Source organism: Simochromis diagramma, unplaced genomic scaffold (genome assembly GCF_900408965.1).
Source record: "Simochromis diagramma unplaced genomic scaffold, fSimDia1.1 OVJJ01000685.1, whole genome shotgun sequence".
Taxonomy (NCBI): domain Eukaryota; kingdom Metazoa; phylum Chordata; class Actinopteri; order Cichliformes; family Cichlidae; genus Simochromis; species Simochromis diagramma.
This window is the reverse complement of record NW_024387477.1, coordinates 12593401-12613715: the sequence shown is the minus strand read 5'-3', so window position 1 is coordinate 12613715 and position 20315 is coordinate 12593401. Positions and strand designations below refer to the sequence as shown.

Below are 20315 nucleotides of genomic sequence, written 5' to 3'. Positions count from 1 at the left end.
CACACTTAGTAGTTTACTGTAGAAAAAGGTCAGCAGTGTGTCGAGGGTAAAGGACAGACAGAGCGTGTCAGACGAACCCAAACAAAAAGAGCTAAAAGGTTTTGTGTGTTGTGTGGGGGCGAGTGAAAATGTTACACAGTTAAAGAAAAACAAATAAAAAATTATACAATTACGCTGAAAAATAATTGTATAATGTCACATGTGTATGAAACAATCATTAGAAAGTCTTAGGTTCATAAATAGTTAAAATTATTCTCAATAGTTTCTCTTTGGATAACCGTCCCCCTCAGTTCAGCTTTTATATAGTTATTTTCATGTGGCTGCATCAGCGTTTGAGCGAGATCGTAGGCCTAAATATTACATCACACAAAGAAATTCACTGGCAGGCTCCTCCTCATACTTAAAAGGATGAGACCTAACGCAGCACCTCAACAAGTAAAAATGAAAATTAATCCTCCTGGGACCTGCTTTGATTTTTTTTTTTTTTCCCGGAAGTCTAAGCTGATTCAAAAGCAAGCTTTAAATTACCTTCCCTCAGAAAATGCTGCTTTTTCTGTTAATGTTTCCCTTTCATTAAATCCATCACATAAGTTGGAGTTTTTGTTTATTAATTAATCTGCTTCATTTTGTCAGTTTCACTCCTGATTTTATGTTAATAGTTTAATGCATCAACATCTGGCCACATTTATGTTTGTTTTGTTTTATTCTTTAAGTGTGTTTTTTTTTTTTCACGGTGTATTTTCTCATACTTATTTTCTTAATATACCGACACAGATTACAAAAATTATTTTGGAAAAATGGCAGTTGTTTTGCCATTTGTGTCACACAAAGAGTGAACGCTCTAACCAAAAGTCAGTGTGGATAGGACTACACCTAGTGGTAGAAATGTAGACATACACACACAAGCTTTACTTCTACAAGACTATAAAAATAGGTCGTGCGTTCAATAATATATGGTTATTTATATAACATAAAACATAAGGAATTTAGTAATACCATTTGAAACAGAAAAGAATATATATTGCAATATAATGCAATAAGAGTTCAAAGTAACATGAGTGGAGAATCTTTTGTGGAAAAAGTTGATGCAATAATACCTTTAAAGTTCAACATAACTTTTGTTTTTAAGGGTTTTAAAATGCAGCCAAAAAGCAAAGAATAGTTGTGTCTAGAAAAAAGCATTTGTAAGCATCTTTTCTTCGCTAATTGTAATTTATTTAAACCAAACACGTCTTACAGAATAAACGTTTTAGTGACTGTCATGGCCTAAAAATACAGCCGGTAACATCTCTATGCTGAATCTCACAGCCTGGCTGCTGAGGGGGAAGGCCTGCTGTTTGGTCTGCTGGCAACAGATAAATGTAAATGTTGACTCAGAGTGATGGCCTGCCCTGATGCTTGAGTTCTTTCATTCCCTTCTGGTTTCTGGTATTAAAGAAAAAAAAATCTATGAAGGAAAGTGTTGTTCACTTTTCATGATGGATTTTAAGCTGAATCCGAAACACTCACACATTCAGACGAATGACACCGCTGCAGGTAAATCTCCCTTTCTGTCTCGTTTTAATCAAACTTTACAGTATTTACGCCTGACAGCTCAAGCAGTTAGATGTCTACACATTTCTCTCTTTCTTCTAAAACATTTTCTTTACTCATAATTTCACAGACATGAAGTTTGTGATCGTGTTGGCTGTTTTGAGTGGTAAGTTTTCTCCTCTGTTGTTACTGCAAGTATATGTGCTGGTGTTGTAGATTTAAAGTCATGAAACATAGTTTTGAAAATTATAGTTTTAAAATGTAAACATGCAGTGTTCTACTAGACCTACTTAACATCCAGGATTCGCTCATGACTTCTATTTATGTCAGTTTTGTTAGGAATTCTTATTTAATGCATGCGCCTACAAATATTATTATATCCGTCAATGTTAATGTTTTTAGGGGTTCTTGCTGCCCCTTTCCTGAAGGAAGAGGAGGCTAAGGGATTCATCAGGCTGAAGAGACAGGCAGGATATTGGGATCCACACCACTCTCAGAACCAGTGGGGTTACACCGTTCAGGAGCAGGTAAATGTTAGTGAAATGTTCTAAGCATATAGAGTGAGTCACTTTAAGAATCGTTTCATGTAATTGTTTGTTCATTAGGCTAATGAGTACTGGACGGCCATTCGAACAGATGCGCAGTATTACATGGACATGAGCAACCTGATGTTTGACCGCTCTGTGGCCACGTGAGTGACGTAACTGTTTGTCGCTATTAAATTACATTTGAATGTTTCAGAGTCAGACTCTTCCAACTTTATCGAGGTAAGGCATTATCATTTTATATGTATGTTTATCGAGTACATTACTTACGTAACTTTAAATCAAACAAGTTTGCAAAAGAAACAACAATGGTTACTGTTTTAACGGTCAGCGTGCCCAAACCGAAGTAACTTCAATGAGCACTGTAACTTGCTTTTAATATAGTTATGATACTTTTGATCACACAAACTTAAAGCCAATATTCATTATATGTATTTTACTTTGCAGCGAAAACAACAGGATGTATATGGAGATGCTGCGCAATGCACGCGCCCACCTGGACAGCCTCACCGGTCGTAATGGGTAGTAAAGAAAAGAGAAGACTGGGGGCCCAAAATAAAAACAAATTAAATGGAAAACGTTTCACAAAAAGTGATTTACATAAGCATATATACAAAATATATAGTTAGAAAGTATATAAAGACTTACTTGATATGGGATGTTTTTGAATATGTTCTCCATTCAGAGCCTGTCTGAACTGTACTAGATTTAGCGATCAAACGCACTATGACATGAACGCAACATTTGGACAGAAAGTCTTAGAATCTCAGTAATTGGTCAGCTTTTTTACTCAAGTTAAGCCTCTCATTGGTTACGAAGCGTGACCATTATTTCCTATATCAGCATGGGGGAAAATGTTGTTTTCAGCAATTGTGTCAAATTTATTGGATTATTGTAGAAAAATGATGCAAGCATTTCATACAATAAAATCAAATTAAATTGAACTGAACATTTTGCTTCTTTAGTCTTTTGGGATTGTCTATTAATGGAAATAAAATGATTTTATGCCATTAATTAAAACGTATTGAACAGTATTCGAAGAATCAAACGAAATGAGATTTACCACCAGGTGGTGCTGCAAGATGCAGATTTTACTTCACTGATTTCAGCCAAAGCTAAAATGATTCTGTTTGGGGGGGATAAGTCATACCATTTGTGACACTGCAGTGACTTAAATTTTGCACACAACATGATGAGCAAATACATTTTTTGCTGAATTGTAAGCGAGTCTAAAAACAACATTATCTTAAACAGGCTTGTGTATTTAAACCAGCTTTATTGGTTTGATTAGGTACATCGAAACAATAAAAACAACAAACTTATGGCTTGTTTTCATTAATCCAGTACACTTTGTTACTTTAAATGTATTCTTTGTCTGCTGTGAGAAAAATGTATCTGATGAGGACGACACAAGTGACAAATCAGTAAATGCTACTGAAACAGAGCAGCACAATTTTTAAGCTTCGGTGTGGTGATACTCAACATACAGCCCTTAGGGCCAAATCAGGGCTATCATTAAGTTAATGTTAGCAATAAGTCAGTTATTGCTAACATTAACTTTTACTGTTTATTACTTTTATTTCAGGTTTATTCATGCCTTGTCACATGCAAAAAAAAAAACACAGGGAAGAGTAAGTTAAGTATCTTTCCTTTAATACTTTATTTCCCCTAATGTGTGACATCAAAAGTCAAACGTTTTGCGAGGTGGTGGGATCTCTGTTTAAGGTAGTTTAAAGGTTTCTGCAGAAATGATTTTTCTTATAGTTTACTACAAAAAAAGTAGCCTACTGTTAAATAATAGCTTTGACAACGCCCTCATGGGTATTTATTTAATTAAAATTCCCAGAGTAGAAATTTGTTTTGAATTTGAAAAAAAAGTATGTCAAGAAAAAAATATCAAATTAAATATGATGTTGGTTAAAAACATAAAAAATAAGGCAATTATGGGGTTTTACCTTAATCTTGTATATTGATAGCTAAATACCATTTGGTGTAGAGTTTATGAAGCATTTCTTTGTTGTTGTTTTTTATTTTGGCAATTTGCGAACTGAAACTCAACACAGGTGAGACTACTGGTTACTGAGGTTGTCATATATATCTTAAACCAGAATAAAATGCCAATATAATCAGATGAAACATTATGATATTGACAAAACAGACACAGTGACTTGATGACTTATTCGCATGTATATTTTACACAGTGGTTTAACAGAAAGAGTCAGGTAGTCAACAAAATCCTGTAAAAGGTGCCTGCAGTGGGCTCTTCTTGCTCAGTGGTACCATGTTTTGGTAAAATGTTTTCTTTGAAGGCAGATGATCAGTTGCCTCATCAGTGTAACGGCTCTGAAGCTTGTTCCTCACTTGGAGTTGGAGGAGGGATTTTCATGAACATCTGCAGAGCTGGAGTGAAGATAAGGATGGTGCCTAATACTGAGACAGTGAGGAAAGCCCAAAGGAAGATTCTGTCTAACACCTGGGCCACAAACTTCCAGTCTTGTACCACCTGTGAAAAGGCAAAAATAAGACATGGGATTACAGAAAGAGTATGCGCAATATAAACATCAAGTTCTTAATCTGTCAAAAGAATTTAATGTTTATTGATAAATACTTTACACACCTCACGGATGAAGTGTTCTTTACGGATATGTCTGCTGATGTAGCGCACCGAATAGATGGCTTTCTCCAACATAGCACCCCAGGCTTCTTCGTCCTTCCCATCAGAAGTAGTCGGTCCGAGCGAACCACTGTTTGTCTTCTGGCCTCTCCGACCTCCAGAGCGAGACTTCAGCTCAGGGCTTTCGGGAGCCAGCTCTGGGTAGTGGTAGCGGTCAGTGTGCCCTCGCATGCACAGCAATCTGGGCAGTTTTTGAAGAAAGAGGTTTCGAACCCATGGCGACATTGGGTGGTAAGTGGCTGAGGAGCGGTGGTGGACATTGATGACAAAGACAGTGACGATGATGGAGAGGGTGACAAAAATCATGATGAAGAGGAGGTACTCTCCGATCAGGGGTATGACCTTGGAAGAGGAGGGAATAATCTCTTCAATGACCAGCAGGAACACAGTAAGTGACACTAGGACGGAGGTAGAGAGTGAAAGCTTCTCTCCTTCATCTGAGGGGAGGTAAAAGACCAGGACGGTCAGAAATGACAAACCCAAACAAGGGATGATTAGGAACAGCGTGTAGAACAAAGGCAGCCTCTTCAGGATGAAGGAGTATGTGATGAAGGGGTAGGATAACAAGCCATCTTTTCTGTTTCCTTTGGCACCAGTAGCACTGAGTATCTCCCACTCCCCGTTATCAAAGAAGTCTTTCCGATCAACCTGGTTGTCCATGAGAACCAAGTCCACCATGCTGCCATCATAGGTCCAGGACCCAAACTTCATGGAGCAGTTCTGGCGATCAAAAGGGAAAAAAGTGACATCCATGGTGCAGGCAGATTTGTAACTGGCAGGTGGTGTCCAGGTGATGGCCCCGTTGTACTTCACAATAGCTTTGGTCATCAGGGAACCCTCAAACCGCCCATCAGCACTGAAGAAATATGAAACACAAGTCAATTCTCATCTTAAGTCCATTTGCATGAAACTGTTAAATTAATACTACTATATGCAATCGTCCATCTCTTTGATAATGAATTATTTTTATGCACCTGTTGTAGTTCAACTGATAATCACATGAAAATTGAAAATTTATGGACTCTTTGAGAGCATTATGAAAATATTTATAATATGTATATTACAACATGCTGGTTACACTCAAAGAAAGCTTTTTTTTAAAGCAATTAAGATAGATAGCATCACGTTGTGTTAGTGTTTTTCATACAGACAGACTCATGTTTCACATGACGTAATCATCAGTCACTGGATTGCTGAAATTTCAGAGCGGCCTTACTTCTCATACAGGACGATGTCTGGGAGCCAGATATTTTCTGAAGGAACTCTGATGGAGGTGATTCCTCCATATTTATCTGGATTCCATCGCAGCTTGTAATCAATCCATTCCTGGTCAAGGGAAAATGCAGGAAGCCACATCAGCAGACTTATAAACAACACTCAATAATACTGTGATTTGCTTGTATTTGTTGTATACCCTCTATAACAGACTCCTTTATGAATTCTGTCACCCATCATCAGTTATACAAATAACAACTAAATATTAAATTTAAACCAACTGCTCACACATACAGCTTATTTAAGCAAATCAAGGGTCTATATATTAGTTTTAAAATACATTACATTCAAAAAGTCAGTCTCATTTTACCTGCAAACCATGTGTTATTTGTTAATGCATCATGAAAAATAAACTGATTAACATTTATGAGAAAATGTTTATAAATGGTCTCTTGGATTCTGTACAATCTTTCATGCTCCTGCCCAACAACATTGTGTTCATTTTGTCTTACCTGCCAGAGCCAAACATTAGTTGTCATTAGCTGATTTTTCTCATCCTAAAAGACAAAAACATAAAAAATAGAAAAAATATTATTATTTAAAATTGGGAAAATATGTTATGTAAAAATACTTTCCAAAAACGTAAGAAGAAATCATTTTTGCAACCCATTGTTTTATTATTTGGTGGATTTGCACATTAAAATGCAACTATGAAAATGAAATATATTTGCTTGTTTGGCTGGTTTTGGTTGGGTTGTTCAGTTCTGTGCAAAAGACTCAAGACACCCCTGATGTCTTTGCATGTTTTCAGGGAAAATGGGAAATAGGTGCAGCGATTGCATACATAGAAATAAAATAAGGCAAAAACAGAGTTTGTAGAATTCTTAAAAGCTTGAAAGTCAACATTTGGCATGGACACTTTTATTCTTCAGCTGTGTTAGCTGCAAGCTCATTTTCATTGTCATTCAGTATTCTTCAGGAGCAGTTCTCCAGGCTTCTTGAAGGATGTACAAAGCTCTTCTTTGGATACTGGCTGCCCTTTGTTGTGCCCTCTGTCTACATGACCCCACACTGCTTCAGTAATGTTGAGGTTTGAGCTATGGGGAGGCAAGTCCATGACTGATGGTGTTCCACTGTGTGTTTTTCTATCCAAGTATGCTTTTCCTGCAGTGGCAATGTGCTTGAGATCATTGTCATATTAAAAGATGAAGGCACTGCCAATCAGAAGCTTCCCAAATGTTAGTGGATCAAAGTCTGATGATACTTTTCTGGGTTCATAGTTCCATCCATTTTGACAAAGATTCCAAAACCACAGACTGAAGTTCAGCCTTAAATACTGACAGAGCCTCCACTGTGTTCTACAGATGGCTGTAAAACATGGCACTCATTGTTATACCCCTCTCCTGACTTCCACTGTACATACTGACAAAAATGTCAACCAGAAATTTCAGCTTTGGATTCATCACTCCATGAAACCTATCGCCACAGATTTTGAGTCAAATTCTCATGTCATTGGCATACCTCAGCCTTATCCGTCTCATGTCATGATTCTATTAGTCCAAAAACACTATTTTATGCCAATAAACTTTGATATCTTTGGCATTTTTTAAAAGATTTAACTAAAGAAATGAAAACTTGCTTTTGTAACAGAGTTCTAGTAACAAAGTACCTAAAGATACACTTTAAAATTGGTTCTTCGCTAAGGCACCTGTTCAGTGTAGACTCAAAACTGTTTCACGCTTAAATGATTCATAAACAAAGTTTACAAAGAAATCCAAGATCACTTATTTCATTCAAATATTTTATTGTCTGCTACTGTTTTAGTGAATATAAAACCCCCAGCTGAGGTGAACCAAATCATCTTTTCGTTTTCCACTGCATCTGACAGAATCTGATTTATCTGCCACTTTCTTAGTAAACACAAAGAAAACATAGTACCAAATGTGGGTGCAGGAAGCTGTGCTGATAACAAAAACAAGTTCAACAACCTTAGCAGACGTGAGCGAGACATATTCAAAGATGTTCAGCATATCCAGCGCAGGCCTCAGCTGTCAGACTCAGTTGAATGTTTTGGTGATCACATAGACCAGAGGTGAACCATAATCTAATACAGAGCTGAGCAGCAGCCTAGAGAGAGTCAGGGGACATACACAGCATAGGCAGGCTGCTGTTTTTATGTTTAGCTCCATCGCCCTTTCTCTTTCCCAGAATCCAACAGATCAACCTAAACCTTTCCTATTTGCCACAAACAGCTTTATGTAATTCATTTCTGGCTGTGTTTGTTGGAAGGAAGAGAAGAAAAGTTAAATATGGACTGGCTGAGATGAATATTTCAAGCCAAGAAGCATGGTTCCTCCATTAGCGTGCTCAGTTTTCTCCTCCGGAGCAACTAAACCATCTCAACCTATTGCAACCAGCCTCTGAAATATTAAACAAACACTCCAAAGAGAGACAGTGTAGTCACAAATATGAAGAGATAGCTTGAGCTCTATTTCAGCACCACACATAGTGGGACTGATGAAACCAGAACAACCTCTTTATATTTCTTTTATATGTGTTACACGTGTTTTATCTAACTCAGTGTCTTGATACTTTTTCAATAATTGCATTTTCAAAGCAAGTTCATGCTTGCATTTAGTGTTTGCTGTTAAAGGGCAAGGCTTGCAATATTCTTTACTTTGGATGTTGCCAACAAATCTCACAGGAAGACCGAAAGACTAAAAGTTGTGTAAAATTCAAACTTAGTTTCATTCAAACTAAGGAAGCCACTTTTAACAGGAGTTGCAAACTGATGTCAGTCTGTTTGTACGTGTGTGTGTGTCGTCTCACCACATCGACCAGCTGAGAGATCTTGAGTCCAAAGCGTACTTTAATAGTGTCATTGGCACGCTGGATTGGCCTAACCCAGCGCTGATAGCCTTGGAAAAGGTTCTTCAATAAAGCATCCTCCATCTCCGCCAAGGACACAAACTCATTTGGAGCTGGAACAAGAAGAGGGAAGATGGATCAACAATAATAACTCCTACTGCCGCTGCTTTTCACCATCACCAGCCTGATTTTAAGTGGCAGGGATAGAAAGTAGAGCATTTACTCTTCCTCTAAAAAAACACACACTGCATAACAAGATAACAAGATAGGATAAATGGTTAATATGACTGTGCACAGAAGCTGGGCAGTCAGCCCGTCAGTCAGTCTGCAGTGAAATAAAGCCACCAGAGAAACAGAAACTGTAATGTCGATGGAGAGAGACATCTAAAATATCAGACACAAGGGACATCATGTGCAAGGACTAATGTGTGTGTGAGCTGAGGGACCTGGGAGGAAGGGTGTCCACCTTTGACCTGCAGCGTTTTTGCTTTGTTTTTTTTTTCCACTCTGGCTTCACATCTGTCTGACATCATATGACAGGGTAAATGCTATAAAGGATCCACCAAGCAAACATAAAAGCCACATTACAGATGATTGAATCCCACAAGCTCTGGCTGTACTTTCAAGGACAGGTGCAGAGATGCTGATATATGACACCTGTGTTCTTGTTTGCCTGATGACCAGTCAGCTCCAAGAGAAGCAGAGCTAGGGCCATCGCATTACTGCGTTACACTGCTAAAAGGACTATCTTGTTGCACTAAAAAAGCTTAATTCATCCCACAAAAATGGCAGCTTTTGCTGTTTTGTTGTTGTCAACACAATTAGAAGTCTGCATGCTTTCTCCAAGTTACTGAATCTTTAAATCCGAAAATCAACGTAACGGAATGTAAACATAATCCTTTGCTTTATAAGACCAGTGGTGAGTAGTTGGTAGTAGTTTGTGCTTTCCCGTTTGACAAGGTCATCGGAGTTTATGCAGAGTTTAATCAAAGCTATTAGCGGATGTTGCACAACATGGAACAAATCGGTGGAGGCATTACTGAGCATAGAGTATGTATTCTAAAGAAATATTATATTTATATACACATATATCAAGAGTTTTCTCACCGGCAATCTTCGCGGGGGACAGCTTGCAAAAACCCAACAGGAGGAGAAGAAGGACTTCTAACTTCATGGTATTGTCAGCTGGAGAAGAAGGCTATGCACACCGATATGTCTTAGACCCCGAGGTTCCCATCAGTGCTGGAACTAGACGGTATACGGAAAGTAACCCCGTTACTGCTGCCGTGTATCAGGGGGCAGGGACCTGATGTGAGAGCGCATGTGTCCGAATCTGATTCCGTTCGAGGCGTCACGGGAAGCGCCGCTGTCGGTGGACGGGGTGGCTCGCAGGAGGAGGGAGGGAGGGAGCGGGGAGGATGAAGGAGGTGGTGGAGGGATTCCCGGATCGGACAAATAAGTGAAGTTTTAAAGATGCTCTACATCATTGTGTTTAGCTCACTGCTGCTACTGACCTCCTCAGGATGGACTAGGTTATTACTAGCCGATGTTTAAAAAGTACAGCGAGTCAGAAAAGTCCTGCTCGGGATGTAAGTCTTGAGCTTTCACTTTAAATTGTGTGTAGAGTTTGCACATTTTACAAAAGACTTGGGACAAACAAATACCCGCCTCTAATGACTTTAGCTTTTGTTGCATTTTATTTTATTGTCTATAGTTTTCTTTTTATAAAAAGAATATAGGGAATATAATGCAGTGAGAATGGTTGCCCCTCCTTCAGCGTCACCTTTTAGTCCATAGCACAAAGTAATTAAGCCCGTCCTTTAATGCAGAAAGCCCCTGTATGTGCGCATGAAAAAATCACATGAATGATGCGTCTTCATGAACTTGCTTTGAAAATGCAATCACTTTGTGCCTAAGCAGGAGAATGGCCTACCTTCATCAATAACATCTGTTTTACCTGTTGTTATGTTTTGGAAAAGCTTTATTACACTTTATTGCACCATTATCCCCACGATCAAGAATCTGAGTTACAAACACTGTTATATTTAACTTTAAATTACTGAATAAAGTTGTTAAAAAGTGCTTCCGTTAGTGTATGTGAAGGGCACGCTTGTTTGAATTTTTTTGAAGTTTTATTTTGCACAAATAAACTCAAACATACATAGATCAAATTAAAGTAAGGCAAAAAATAGTTTTATTGACATAAACAGGAAGCAGAAAGATTCAAATCAGATTTTGAGACATTTATAGGTAAACCTGCAATGCAACTGGAACATTTCTGTCTCAGAGCACCAGGTTATCATTACATTATCACTGTGCAATCAGTCAAAGCTTACTGAGTATGTCCCAATGTGATTAGTTTGGCTAGTTTCAAGCTTGCTGAGACTCACCCTGGCATGAGTTTGTCTGTTAGTTTCCTCTACCTGATACCAACTATACACGGTCATAAATAGTGTAGTGAAAGTTTATTGTGTTGTGTATTTTTTAGAGGTCAAGTGTGTTTGCAAACATCAGTGTGAATATTTCATCAATATAAAGTCATCGGCTGCTTAAGTGCCAAAGACAGAATATTTGGGGGTCACAACTACATAATTCAAACACATGATTGCACACATGTAAGACACAGAAACAGAAACAATATTTCCACGTTATGAGGCATGCCCTTGCATGCAACTGAACAAAAAGACTGAGGGTTGTCATGAAAAGGAAAGGAAAGGAAACCCAAACTCATGGCATACAGGACAAAAACAGCTGAACATAAGGCCTAACTCGCACACAAAGAAAGACACTTAGAAGAAGCAAAAACAATAGAATAGGAGTGAGAAAAGGAGAGCCAAGAGCAACATAAACTTATTATTATCCCGCAGTCAAAGACAGGCTGGTGGTGAGACGGCAGACATGCTTTACAACTCATAGCTGAGAACAACAACACTTTAGATGAAAAGAAATGTGTGATGTGAAATCAGTACTGCCCTATACCAGCTGACATCTGGGAACTTGTAGAAATGCTTAGCTGAGGTGTGAAATCAGCATCTGATACAAACACATTAGTATTGCTTAGTTATGTACAAACAGACTTTAAAGTTTAAAGTTCCCTGTTAACACAGGTTGAAACCAGGCAACAATCATCTTAAAATATCAGCATATATAAAGCTATTATTTGTATGTTAAAGTTCAGGGATTTGGATGCCTGCTTTGAATGTTGTTGGGCCATTGAAAGGGTGTTATCAATGGTACAAGCTCCATAGATATAAAAAAGTCTCCATAACTCATCCAGGTATATTCTAAGCAGACAGGAACTCTCAGTATTTTTATTTTCTCCTCCTTTTCACCTTCCTCCTCTCTTTCTAGTATACATATGCAGTACACACACACACACACACACAAACACACACATACTTATATATATATATAAATATGTTTATCTCACACTCCCCCTCCCTTGTGTTTCCTTTCCTGCTTCTTCTGGGTTGAAGTAGCAGGGATAACGGGAGGCTGATTATCACAATGAAATTATCCTGATTTTCTGCTCCACTTGGAGCGGTGGGGCGGGCAGCTGCTGCCTCCGAGATCGACCCATCCGCCTCGCCTCTAATCATTCAGAAACATAAATTCTCATGGGCTTGAAACCTACTGGTCTCTTCCCAGATGACTGTGGGCAGCTGTGCAACGTGCTTGCATATGTATGTGTTAGTTGATGTGTGAGAGTGAGAAAGTGAGATAGTGAAAATGCAAAATGAGGAGAGAGCACATTGTCAGCATCTGTGCGTTTACAAAAATGTTGGCGCTTGCTTGTCTCGGCTCATGTGTGTGTGTGTTCTCTTCTTGACTGTGTTGGTGTTGTTTTTGTTTTCTCAGCCGTTGTTGAGCCCGTAATTAGAGTCTGCATAATTTCACTGGGTGCAGAAATATTGAATTAATAAGAGGAAAAAGCCTCGACTACCAAGGCCTGGGGGTTTAATCTTAGTGTGTTTGTTGTTTTAAGGGTTTTAAAAAATGGTCATAAAGGAAGGAGGGGGATACAGCAAAGGAAATCCGATCTCACACAGACTTCAAAGGGAAACACAAAGAATAGTCTAATAGCATCACCCCACCCCATATGCTATCACCAGCACTTCAAATGAAAAATCAGATAACCTGATGGCCTCATAGCAGCTTTGAGATGATACAAACTTTTTTCCAAGTCACTCCAACTTTAAAATGGTCTGATGAAAAAAAATCCAAAACCCATCAATAATATAGCGGTTCAGTCATTTGATATTTTAATCTTCCGAAGCACAAAAGAACTGCAGGGGAAACTAGCTGCAAAGATTCTGGCCAGATCTGAGGAGCAAAAATCTTTCAAATTTATCTCAAACTTACAACAGAGGAATAAAAAGGGAAAGGGGAGCATGTGAGAAAGGGAGGGAGTGAGAGATTAAAACAAATTGGCCATAATACCCTTTGGGGCTCAAATATCAGTTCAAGAGCCAATGCTGGAGTGGAAAAAGTTAGCAGCAGAGTGAGCTTTGTCACTCCACTGACACACAGTCACAACATGACTATTGACCTTGAACATGATACTTCAGTCTAAGAGGCTCACACTGATTTTCCTTTTGTTTTCGTCTGACTGACGTGAGAAAAAGAAAAGACGGAGCAGCGTTTGAAACTCTAGCCGCTCAGACAGGGTTACAATTCTGTCTCCTTCTGATAATGTGTAAAGACGGAGGAGCAAAGATCAAGTGCGGCAGAAATGTTCACAGCATTATAGAAATAAACATCTGTGTATGCCTGCCTCACTTTGTTGGAACATAAAAGCAAGTTCCTACAAATAACTCATTCATCTATATGTGACTACCACAGTAAGTGCAGTGCTCAGTTTGTGGTCATATTTTTGGGGTCTTCTTCTCATATTTATTCAGTAGATGGAGCCACTCACCTTTGTTGCTAAATATCTTCATTATAGGAAAATTATGACAATGCCACAGTTCAGATATTATTAATCACTGTTATTAGTATCATCTGTGACCGCATAATGATCTTGTAACATTGTATGTAAATAAACCAACACTGACTGTTACAGAACTTACCCAAGCAGCTTCAAGCTCAGCACTACATTTACTGGGCTGCAGATACAGCAAGTTTAAAAATGATCTGATTAAGCGTTGTTGGGGAAAGCGAACAGACTGACAGACACAGATTAAGCACAATATTCCGATTTTCAAATGCTATACAGATGTTTGGAGCTGGGACATGTTTAATCTGAAAATCTTCAGATTAAAAAATAGCCTTTTTTGACCTCAACACCTCTAATTTAATTGTGCCCTCTGACAAGTATTGTAGCTTAATACAGCTTCACAGTTTGTTTGCATCAGCACTGTGTCAATTAGATGTCCCCACTAAGATATGAAAAAAACGACTCTGTGTGTGTGTGTGTGTGTGTGTGTGTGTTCCTGTCTAGCTATCTTTGTGAGGACCGAAATCTGCATTCTACTATACTTTTGAGAACCAACAGTCACTTGTGAGGACACACACACCGGTCCTCACAAGTTTGAAGGCCTTTTTGAGGCTCAAAGTGTGGTTTTAGTGTCAGGGTTACAATTAGGTTATGGTTAGGTATAAGAGAAAGTTTGATTTAGTTGACTTTCATTAAAGTTTTTATTGCATGGTCCTAGGGGCCGCTGGATCATCCAGATTTCTCCCTTGAGACTCCTGTTCAACTTCTCTGCTCCTCTTCTCCTTTTCCTCGATGGTCCTCTTCGCATATACCGTATTCGATCCCTTGTGACTGGGTTAGGGTTAGGCATTCATTTTTAATGGTTAGGGTTAGGGTAAGGGATTAGGGAAACCATTATGTCAATGAAGGTCCTCACTAAGACAGCTGAACGGGCTTGTGTGTGTGTGTGTGTGTAGGAGCATCTCCTCCCAGAGCTAGTAGGCAAAGAGTTAATGACTATGGCTGTAGTCATAAGTTGTGAGTCAGTTGTGCTTTGCATATTTGCACGTGTCTGTAATCTGAATTTTTGCAGATATGGTTGTCTATCGTTATGTGTTTGTGCAAGTTTGTGTGCTTGTATGTACTTAATGTGGGTATGAAACTGTGTCTGTTCACCTGTGCTGCTCCATGTGCCAATATGTATGTATGTAAATCTGTATTTCCCTATTTCTGTCTGTGTTAGCTGTCTTCACATGCTGCTGTATTTATGTAGTTATGTTCATAATCACTGAGACAAAAACACTCTCTGTTCATCTGGATTCTGTGTGCCACCGCAGTGGATCTGAAATCAAACAGTCAAAACGTGACTGAGGGCAGACTTTCAGCTTTAATTAAATGGGTTTCACAAAAATATTGTATTAACTATTTAAGAATTTCAGCTATTTTTCTCAAATTTCAGGGCATCAAAATTAACTGAACAAACTGATATAATTTAAATATAAGAAAAGTTGATGGGGTTTTTTTTTGTTTTGGGGGGTTTTCTTCAGAGCAGGTGGTTCAGTTCTGTGTTGCTTCACCAGAAGAAGGTCCTGGGTTCGAATCTACCATCGTTCCATGTGGTGTGAGTCTCTTCTGGTGTGTAACTGGTGATTCAAAATTGCCTGTAAGTGTGAATGTCTGTCTGTCTTAGCCCTGTGACAGTCTGGTAACCTGTCCATGGTGTACCCTGCACAGTGGTAAACATGACCGTGTCATATACATTTTCTCAGTTCAAACATTTGACATGTTTTCTTTATTCTGTTGAAACTAAAATGTAGCTTTATTAGATTTACAAATGCTTGGAACGTTTTTAAAATTTACATTTAAATCCCTCAGCACTTAGTGGTGAAGGATTCCGATAGTTTCTTGATTTATCAAAGTATTGTATGCATTTCTCTGTGATGTTTGCTCACAAGCCAAAAACAACCTTGAAGCATTTTTTGCTGTCGCTGTTCCACCAAAATGTTCTTTCTTTATTCCAAGACAATGTTTCTTCATCCATCTGCAAATATTCATCAAAGAGTAAAATTAGGAGCCTGTGTTTGGTGTAAGGGCGTTGCAGCATTCTACTTCAAGAAGCAGCCATTTGTGTGTGCGAGAGAACCCTGCATGCATGTGTGCGTCTGTGCGTGGGTTCAGAAGGCTCCCATTGGAATGAATTATTTAGCGGAGAGTCTCCTTTACTTATCCATGGTTGACTGGCCACAGGCATGTACCGTTCTGCTCCCAACTACACAAGAGACTACCCTAATTCACCATCCAGCCTTCTGCAGTATGCCCCTGTCTCACCCTACAACCCCGCCCCAGTTCTCCCAAGCATGCTGAAGTGGTCCTCTGCAGATGTCCCTTTTTCGCTCCCTGCAACTCAGTGGGCAGAATCCCTGTAACTAGTGGACAAGGCAAGCATGGAAAGCTAGAGAAAGAGACAGAAGATGAGAAAAGATGAAGAGAAACTCACCTGGGGAAAAAATGTCAAGATCCTTTTTTTATGGAAAACAAATGTGAGCTAAAACTATGATTTTATTTTTATTTTTTTTTATTACGTTAGTCCTTAAACCTCAAACCTGAAACAAAAAACCCCAAAAGCATTTCATCATCCTGGACTCTTCACATCCAGGAGCTGGATGCTAACAGTCGCGTCAACAGTGAAGAATCATGTAAAATATTCATCCATGTAGCTGGCTTAATAATGTATTATCCCTGAATTTACCACCCAGGGCTTTGCTGCACTCTGCTTTAGTCTCTGACTGCCACCAAGTCCCTTCTTGAAGTCCAATCATTCAAGAAAGATCCACAGTGCAGCTGCAAAATATCAAACTCACACCATTACAAATTCAGTTTTGAGTGGCTGCAGCTTTAAGAAGCAGCCAATTTGTGAGTCTTTCTCGACATATTCTATAAGTGGCATCCAAATACATCAAAGGGAAACATCTTCGTCTAGTGGATAAAATTATAGATGAAGGTGTTGTGAGGACTCTTTATTCGTTCCCTATTAAATCCTGCAATAAGATGGGGGAGAGGCTGTTAGGTAAATTGGATGCATACTGTCCAAATATAGCTAGAGTATTTGGTAGTTCTCAGAATGAACTCTTCATTCTGTGGCAACCAGGCACTAAAATGACCTTGTCTGGATGCAGACTGAGACTGATGGGATAGTATGTGTGTCCGCGATACGGTTGCTGCTCATCTTCATATTTATAGCCGGACTCCATGCACGCCATAATCCGTATGTAGGGAGACGCTTGCTACTGAGTGCTCATATGGACTTGCAATAACACTCACTCTGTCACTATCTCCACCCTCTCTGTCTCAGTGTGTGTTTCTCGTTCTCACTTCCTCAGGTGACATGTGTAATCTTCCCCGTCTCCTCTTGACACACACTCTTACCCAAACACAAATGTGTACAGGCTCAGCGTGTAGACACAAGTAGGGATTAAGTGTGAGCAGTAGATCGTTGAGAGCTGCAGTGTGGGCCAATTCAAAGCCATAATCACAAATGTGACTTGAGGGGAAAGGGCTGGATGGCGTGAACCTTTGCTGTGTTTGTGTGTGTGTGTGTGTGTGTGTGTAGGCTTGTGAGAGCTGACAGGGACATTCAGACTCACTAGTGACCTTTGAAAGAGGAAAGAAAAGAGCAGGGAAGTAAGAAAAGGCAAGTTTGTTACTTTTGCTTTAGCGATGCAGCCTTTTTCCTGTCTTCTGCCTATGTGCATCACCGTGTTAGATAACTCAAGACCAGCTGATAACACATTGATTGTACTTCAGGACCTTCCAGTCCTAATTTTGGCTTGAAATTGGTGGCACAATCAGAAAAGGTTAATTTTCTCAATTATTATCTCCACCTGCCGAGGTGGTTATATTTTTGGTAGTGTTTGCGTGCATGTTGTTCAGTCTGATAAAATGACACCTCAAAAAGTTTTGAGTTGTAGAGTGGTTTGTTAACAATCCATTGTCTTCAAAGTCAACTTAATGATGTATTGTCTTGCAAGTGTGGTGTGTATAGTCAGGCTGAAGAAGTCAGCTTTCTGAGATTTCCTTACCTGGATGATCGAGCATGCATCAAGACATTTTTTGACTTGGTATTTATTTCTAAACATGTAAAAGATTTTGACTAAATGAATGAAATGAATGTTGCACATGTACTATTGCCTTTTAAACAAATAATAATGAATATAATTATGCTAGAAAATTTATAGAGCTGGTCATGTTTTTGTATAACTTAAATTAAGGTTCCAAGTCTTCAGACTTCACTGTAATCTGATATTGCTGAATCTTATTATTGTCTTTTGTGTGACACTTGTATCTATTTATATCTCATATCCACTGTATGTATTACTATTTATTAGTGGCAAGTTCATTTTTAGGATTCACACACAGACACACAAGTCCTATAACACACAAAAAGGCATTAACTTCTCAAGTAGGGTTTCAGCCTCTGGGATCTGTATTTCATTTTGACTGAATGACTCAGCTTACAGATCAAGGACTGAAAGTACAAACTCAGTAAATTTGTATTTATTTGTTAGAAAAGACTAGAGCAATTTTTAAATTTATTATTCAATTTATTTCACGTCTTTTATAAGTTTAATCTACATTGTGCAAGTCAAAGTGTATCTATACATTGTAAATGTTTCACCGATTCTGTGAAATTTGGTGCATAATTAGACCTGAAAACCTATGTCTTTAAAGGTGTATAGCCATAGTCAGTGTCATTATCCAAAGCCATGCATAAGACACTTTACAGATATTTACTGGGAAAAATACAGATAACTTCTATTTGACAACAAGTAAACACAAGACTGCAATATTGTTTCTTAGCTTTAAAGGTCATATTGTGCACAGCTCTCAAAAATCTTTACAATGACTAGTGAAAAGTCATTCATGCATTTCCCTTTGAAATTATTCAAACTTATACAGTACTTACAACATTCCCTTAAACAGTTTCCTGACAATTTTAGAATTTTTTTTTATCATTGTTTAAGACTGTACAACAATCATAACAAAATGGACATTTTCACTTAAACACACAGAGTGGTAGAAATGCAGCCTCAACAAGAAACAGGATTACCATGAAAAGACAAGCAGCGATGGAAAAGAAAGAAAGAAATAATGAAAGAAGAGCAGGGTTTTAAAAACAGAGAAAGAGAGAAAGAGGCTGTTAAAGTAAGACCAGACAGCATCAACTGCACATTGAAAAGCATAAGAAGGATGAGGAAATCTGGGTAAGTCGTGTGAGAAAACAGACAGCGGAGTGCTAGAAGTGATGGCTGATGATGGCAATCCCAGCGAAGAGCATGAGGCAGATAAAGGAGAAACAGAAAGCTGGAAAAGGAGGTCAACGGCATCTGTGAAAGACACGAAAGACCGGCAAAGGGAATAATTCTCGAAGTACTCAAAGTGGAGCAAAGAGACAGAAGTAGACAAAAATAAGACGTGGTTCATTTAAAGAAACTGATGAGGGGATGAAGGAAGAGTCCCAGAGTTCCCAGCACACACACTGTCACAAACACCCACAGGAAAATCCTGTCAATGACCATGGCAACGTACTTCCAGTCATCTTCCACCTGAGGAGAGAAAACAAAGGAAATTTAAAGTAAAAAGAATAAAAATAACCAGAGCACATTGTCTTTCTTTCCTCTTCCAAATGTCTTCAAGCGACCTTTGCTTAATGTTAATTGTGAACTTTATGGCACAAACTGTTACATTCACTGTTTTTTGTGCTCTAAAGACACTGTGGTGCCAAACACATTTTGATTTTGCAAGAACAGCTATATAGAACCTTTATAGGCTCCTCTTGTTCATGTGAATCTTTTATCTCTTTATTTATTTTCTTATTTTTATTTGTGTAATTTCAGTTATTCCCCACACAAAGAGCATACTGGAGTATACAGATGAATGTCTTCTTCCTCTCACACTAACCAGTCGCGGCAGATTGCTGCCCATCCCTGAGCCTTGTTCTGCTGTAGGCTTCTTCCTTTTAAAAAGGAGTTTTTCCTTCCCACTGTCGCCAAAGCGCTTGCTCATAGGAGGTCATATTAGGTGTTTCTCAGTTGTATTATTGTAGGGTCTGCCTTACAATATAAAGCACCTTGAGACAACTCTTGATGTGTATTGGCGATGTATAAATAAAACTGAATTGAATTGAATTGAATTGAAGACTATTAGGCAGCACCTTCCCCAGTTCTCTACCTCCACCAACCGAGGCAGACACAGAGACACTCCAAAACAGCAAAAGCTGCTCTCCAGCTCTCAGGAGGCTGCAGACACGCATAGTCCCACAGACCATCCTCATCCACCTGCAAGGCAAATGGGGAAACAAGACTACAGCGACCAGCCCCTCTAGGTAATGGAATTGATCAGCAAGGACCAGAGAGAGACAAATTCACCCAGTTGGTTTTTTGAAGAGACCAAATAATGTGATCTCCAGAATAATGTTATCAAGAAGTAAATTTCTACACTGATTAATAAAAAAAGCCATTTTTTGATTTCCTTTTTGGTCATTTTGACGGCGTTTTAAGCATACATG

The 20315-nt window shown here is 38.8% G+C and overlaps 3 protein-coding genes across 3 annotated transcripts in view; 1 reads left to right on the top strand and 2 right to left on the bottom strand.

Moving 5' to 3' along the window:
• Positions 1-1460: 1460 nt before the first annotated feature.
• On the top strand, positions 1461-3032 carry LOC120724238 (uncharacterized protein C3orf85-like). Its single transcript, XM_040016330.1, has 5 exons — positions 1461-1536; positions 1664-1699; positions 1936-2060; positions 2139-2224; positions 2526-3032. The coding sequence occupies exons 1-5, from the start codon at positions 1476-1478 to the stop codon at positions 2602-2604; spliced, it is 387 nt and encodes a 128-aa protein (XP_039872264.1). The 5' UTR covers positions 1461-1475; the 3' UTR covers positions 2605-3032.
• Positions 3033-3344: 312 nt separating this feature from the next.
• Positions 3345-10419, bottom strand: LOC120724237 (neuronal acetylcholine receptor subunit non-alpha-2-like). Its single transcript, XM_040016329.1, has 6 exons — positions 9943-10419; positions 8797-8948; positions 6480-6524; positions 5969-6078; positions 4696-5608; positions 3345-4581 (listed from the first exon to the last, which is right to left on the bottom strand). The coding sequence occupies exons 1-6, from the start codon at positions 10007-10009 to the stop codon at positions 4408-4410; spliced, it is 1461 nt and encodes a 486-aa protein (XP_039872263.1). The 5' UTR covers positions 10010-10419; the 3' UTR covers positions 3345-4407.
• A 6244-nt stretch (positions 10420-16663) lies between these two features.
• Positions 16664-20315, bottom strand: part of LOC120724240 (neuronal acetylcholine receptor subunit alpha-3-like) — a 29001-nt gene continuing 25349 nt past the window's right edge. The window contains exon 7 of the mRNA XM_040016332.1: positions 16664-19353. Coding sequence (XP_039872266.1) covers positions 19228-19353 — 126 coding nt within the window. The 3' untranslated portion in view covers positions 16664-19227. The remainder of the gene's footprint in view (positions 19354-20315) is intronic.

Coding starts and splice junctions, on each gene's coding strand:
- LOC120724238 (XM_040016330.1), top strand. CDS start 1,476: ATGATGGATTTTAAGCTGAATCCGAAACACTCACACATTCAGACGAAT. Junction 1,537..1,663: donor GACGAATGACACCGCTGCAG/GTAAATCTCCCT, acceptor ATAATTTCACAG/ACATGAAGTTTGTGATCGTG. Junction 1,700..1,935: donor CGTGTTGGCTGTTTTGAGTG/GTAAGTTTTCTC, acceptor TAATGTTTTTAG/GGGTTCTTGCTGCCCCTTTC.
- LOC120724237 (XM_040016329.1), bottom strand. CDS start 10,009: ATGAAGTTAGAAGTCCTTCTTCTCCTCCTGTTGGGTTTTTGCAAGCTG. Junction 6,525..8,796: donor TCTCTCAGCTGGTCGATGTG/GTGAGACGACAC, acceptor TTTGTCTTTTAG/GATGAGAAAAATCAGCTAAT. Junction 5,609..5,968: donor GACATCGTCCTGTATGAGAA/GTAAGGCCGCTC, acceptor ATATTTCTTCAG/TGCTGATGGGCGGTTTGAGG.